At 36.3% G+C, this 3,993-nt stretch overlaps 1 protein-coding gene across 1 annotated transcript in view; it reads left to right on the top strand.

Moving 5' to 3' along the window:
• gcc2 (GRIP and coiled-coil domain containing 2) overlaps nucleotides 1-2,066 on the top strand; it is a 26,046-nt gene extending 23,980 nt beyond the window's left edge. Inside the window, exon 24 of the mRNA XM_029458748.1 lies at nucleotides 1-2,066. This exon is cut by the window's left edge and continues 7 nt beyond it. Coding sequence (XP_029314608.1) covers nucleotides 1-67 — 67 coding nt within the window. The 3' untranslated portion in view covers nucleotides 68-2,066.
• Nucleotides 2,067-3,993: the final 1,927 nt, after the last annotated feature.

The raw sequence follows: 3,993 nt of genomic DNA, 5'->3' as shown, positions 1-3,993 counted from the left end.
AGCGGGGTCCGGGGCTCGGGGCTCAGGCTGGAGCTCTTATCTCCACAGCTGGTCTGGGATCAGATAGACTTGATAATCAATCAACCCCTAAATCAAAATAGGAGCAAATTAACAATGTTACTGGGCCTTTTTCTGTGAAAACCTGTACTAAGCAGTGATGCTGTACATTTGAAGTGAAGTGGCAAAAGCGGGAGGTTAATTGGGATATTTACAACATTTGAGGGCACACCATTGAAGGGACCAAAAAAGGATGAGGAAGTGCGTGGTAGAGATTTAACCAAAACATTTGAAATAAATATTGATGTGAATTTGCAGTGCAATAGTTACATTAGTCTCTCACCAATGAAGTTGGAACTGTGACACATTTCTGTCTTCCTTACTCTTACTATTGACACATTAATTATTTCTAACAATATTTAATGGACATGAAGGTTGCACTTCCCTGAAGTGGTGCTCATAAGGCATTATAAGGCATTATTAGCATTATGAAACACATTTTTATTGTACACAATGTGTACAAAGTACGAGAGGAAGAATTAATCAAGGGCATACCTGCATAGTTGATGGCATGATATAACTTGAATATCATTTTCAGATGTTTGATTACTTTGCAAGATTTTACTTGCACTTCTAATGGGCTTGCACTGGGTGGACTGAGTGCACTTACTGGACTATACTAGCTCTTTTGGTTCAAATCACATTTATTTAAACACTTAAACAACATGCTTGACTGTTATAGTTTTTTTGTGTGTGTTTTTACTACTTACAGGCAGCAATTTTTCTTTCCATTTCTTCGGTATGAAAATTGACATGGAATTTGCTCAATACGTCTGAGTAAACATTTATTTTTTACTAGTTGTTGCCAGGAAGGTAGAAAAAAGACATTAAGAAAACTTGAATACAACCTGCTTTGGTAAACAATCAGCAGGAAGTATGTGTGATTTAGTTAATGTACTAAAACCGCAAAGCTCTATTGTAATTTCACTTTAAGTACAAAGGATTGCATGTCTACATTCTCAGGTTCACCTGACTGACGGAACATAATCATAATGGCCTATATTTTTACTTTTTTGCAGTTGTTCACTAATGCCTCACATTATGAAATCAGCAGCAGTCATCATTTTCATTCCTTGAGTTTTGATTCTTCATGTCTTGTAGGGATTGTTCTGGTTACTGTGTAATTTGTCGATACTGTTTGTGGTGGTTGTTTATATTTAATGTCAAATTATGATTTCAATGGTTTCAATATCTATTTGGAAATACTTTGTGGTTTTGTTAGTTGTTGTTCTGCTGTTTAATACTGAACACAAAAAAATTGTTGCAACTTCATCTGCACGGCTGTCTTGTTGCTGTCCCCATGACAGCGAGCACATCCTCCCCCCTAAAGTGTCCTTCAGCAAGACTCCCTATCAGACCCATGGGTGCTGCTTTTAACAGTGTCTGACCATGACCTCTGACTCCCTGTGGAGGTGGGAGAAAGAAATGAAAATTCTGCACAGAAGCCCCATTCCTATAAAACACACATTCACCACAACTTGCATTACATGAATTCATTTTTGCTCAAGTCTCACTAATGATAACCGGCCTGTTCATTTTCTCATTCCAGTGGCAGCTTTTTGTGTGATTCCTTCAGCACAAGTGAATGTATTTTTATCAAAAGCTTTTATATTTATGATGGTTAATGTCAGCAGAAGATATGAGAGATTATCGTAACTGAAAAATTGGATCTGCATAAGAATGAATGAGCAGTATGTTAACTAGTTCACAGTAGAGCAACTTATTTTAGAGGTAGTTTGTTTTTCCTGTTATTTCCAACTGTAAACTAAAATAAAGTTAACATGGAAGAAAACGTTTCAAATTACTCTCATTATAATGCATTTGAACTGTTGCATCTACAGGGCATAATCAGCAGCCAGATGTTTTTTTGTTTTTAAATAAATAGTCGTAACTTTATTTCAGCATGATGATTTATGTATGTTGCTAAACGCAATAAAGAGAGACTGTGAAAGTACCATAAATACACAGCAAACTGTTATAGATATGTCTCTACCCTGTTTTCAGATGTGGAAATGCTTGATTTTATTGCTGTACAACTCTGTCGGAGAGTTTCTCATCTTCAGTCTCAATATGTGTCTAGTGTAAACCGATGTGTCCTTAGTAGTTTATTTTCTTGCCTTAAAAGTCTTCATCCTTGAAGGGGACGAAGGGGCTTTCCTTTTAAGGAAATATATGTGGTTTCTAGTGTCATGACGCAGCCAGGGGAGGAACCAAGAAATAACAGCTACTGTATGCCACTGGGAGGAAAGGTAAACATGCTATTATCTGCTTTTACCTCTGTGGGGAGCAGCACTATCATTAACAACTGGCTGAATGTGATACATTTCTTCCTAATATTATTCTTTGCTATTAATTTATCAGCTATTCTCATCCTCTTATTTTGCAGAACCTTGCAGAGTAGTTATAATAGTAGGCTCGTTGGACAAGTCTTTTCACGGCACTCCCTCGCCATGTTGAACTTTTGTATAGTTTCCGGTGGTCAGAAAAAGAAAAGTCAGACTTTCCATACATCCTGATCTGAGGCATCATGTGTAAACGATCAACAATACCCAATATGCCGGAGCAGCAGCCAGCATCAATATAATAAGTACATGTTGAATATGTTGATACAAACACATCGCGCACTGAGTTCGCAGGGCGGGGGTTGCCGTTTTCTGGCTGAGAACTGAAATTGTAATTATCCAGCGGTGAAAGCTCGCAGACTGAATGAGAAGCTGCCACAGATGCACAGAAAAACAGTCAACAAGAAGCGCTGTGGCCTTCAAAATAAAAGCACAGATTTTTCCAATTAATCTCAGTGTGTCTGTCTGTCTGGGTTATTGTGGGACTTGGTTACTCGTCCATAGTGTTTGCGTACGTGCTCACTGAATATGTATCGTTTGTCCCTGCTCTAAACAGAATGTGGTCCCCTTACCTCCTCCTAAATACCTTATCAGGGACCTGTAAATATTTGCCCCATGATTTTATTTGATAGCAAAAGATAAAATACGGACATTAAAAAGTGTGGTGACAGGTAACCAGTTTTATGTTTTTTTTAGTTAACAATTTTAACATTATCTTTGTATTGTGTATAACTTAATTAACTAATAAAGTACTGAAAGAAAGAAAATTAATTACCTTGACGTATTAATTCCAAACAAACAGATGCAGTTGCCACTTAAAATATAAAGTGCATCACTTCCTGTGTGCAGGAGACATTTTAGACATAAGAACAGCTAATAAAAAATGTTCAAGTCCTTTTCATATCAGACGTCTAATAAGAAAAGCATATGTGTTACTACTAACATTATCCATTAGCTCAGATCTATTCAAGTGTTGCACTTAGTGTGACAGCGAGCCAGAATGCACAACACCTGAAGCCGAAGCATCTAAATAGAATTGTGCTTTTGCTACTGTGAAAAGCCTATTGGTAAAATCCCTCATGTTATCATAGTTCAAAAGTGATTTGCAAAATTGACTTTTGTAGATATACATACATTGCATATTAGATTAAAGTGCATGTGTGTAAATCTGCATAAGACATTTGTAAATGTCATTATCTAAATAATAAACCGATTTGAATATATTGTGATAGTAACAGGGACAGCTTTTCACAATCACTTTATGTTTAAGAATATTTTAATTTTTATGTTCTCATATATATATATTTTTTTAGAATATTATTTTTAGATTTATACTCTACATACTTATTTATTTAGATATATTTCTAAACATGGTTCAATGGAAGTAGATTTTTGTTATTTAATTGAGTTTTTATTTTCTTTGACATAACCTTGTTAGTTGGACTCTTTTAACACAAGAATCACAAGAATCACAAGAATCACAAGAATCACAAGAATGGTTTTAGGTTGAAAGTCCCGACCGGAAGTGCAGTATTCCGTTAACTCTGTGCTGACGGTTGGCGAACAGAGGCGAGGCCCGTCATCGCCATTCTCA

The sequence above is a fragment of the Cottoperca gobio genome, chromosome 21 (genome assembly GCF_900634415.1).
Source record: "Cottoperca gobio chromosome 21, fCotGob3.1, whole genome shotgun sequence".
Taxonomy (NCBI): Eukaryota; Metazoa; Chordata; class Actinopteri; order Perciformes; family Bovichtidae; genus Cottoperca; species Cottoperca gobio.
This window is presented reverse-complemented; position numbering and strand designations above follow the sequence as displayed.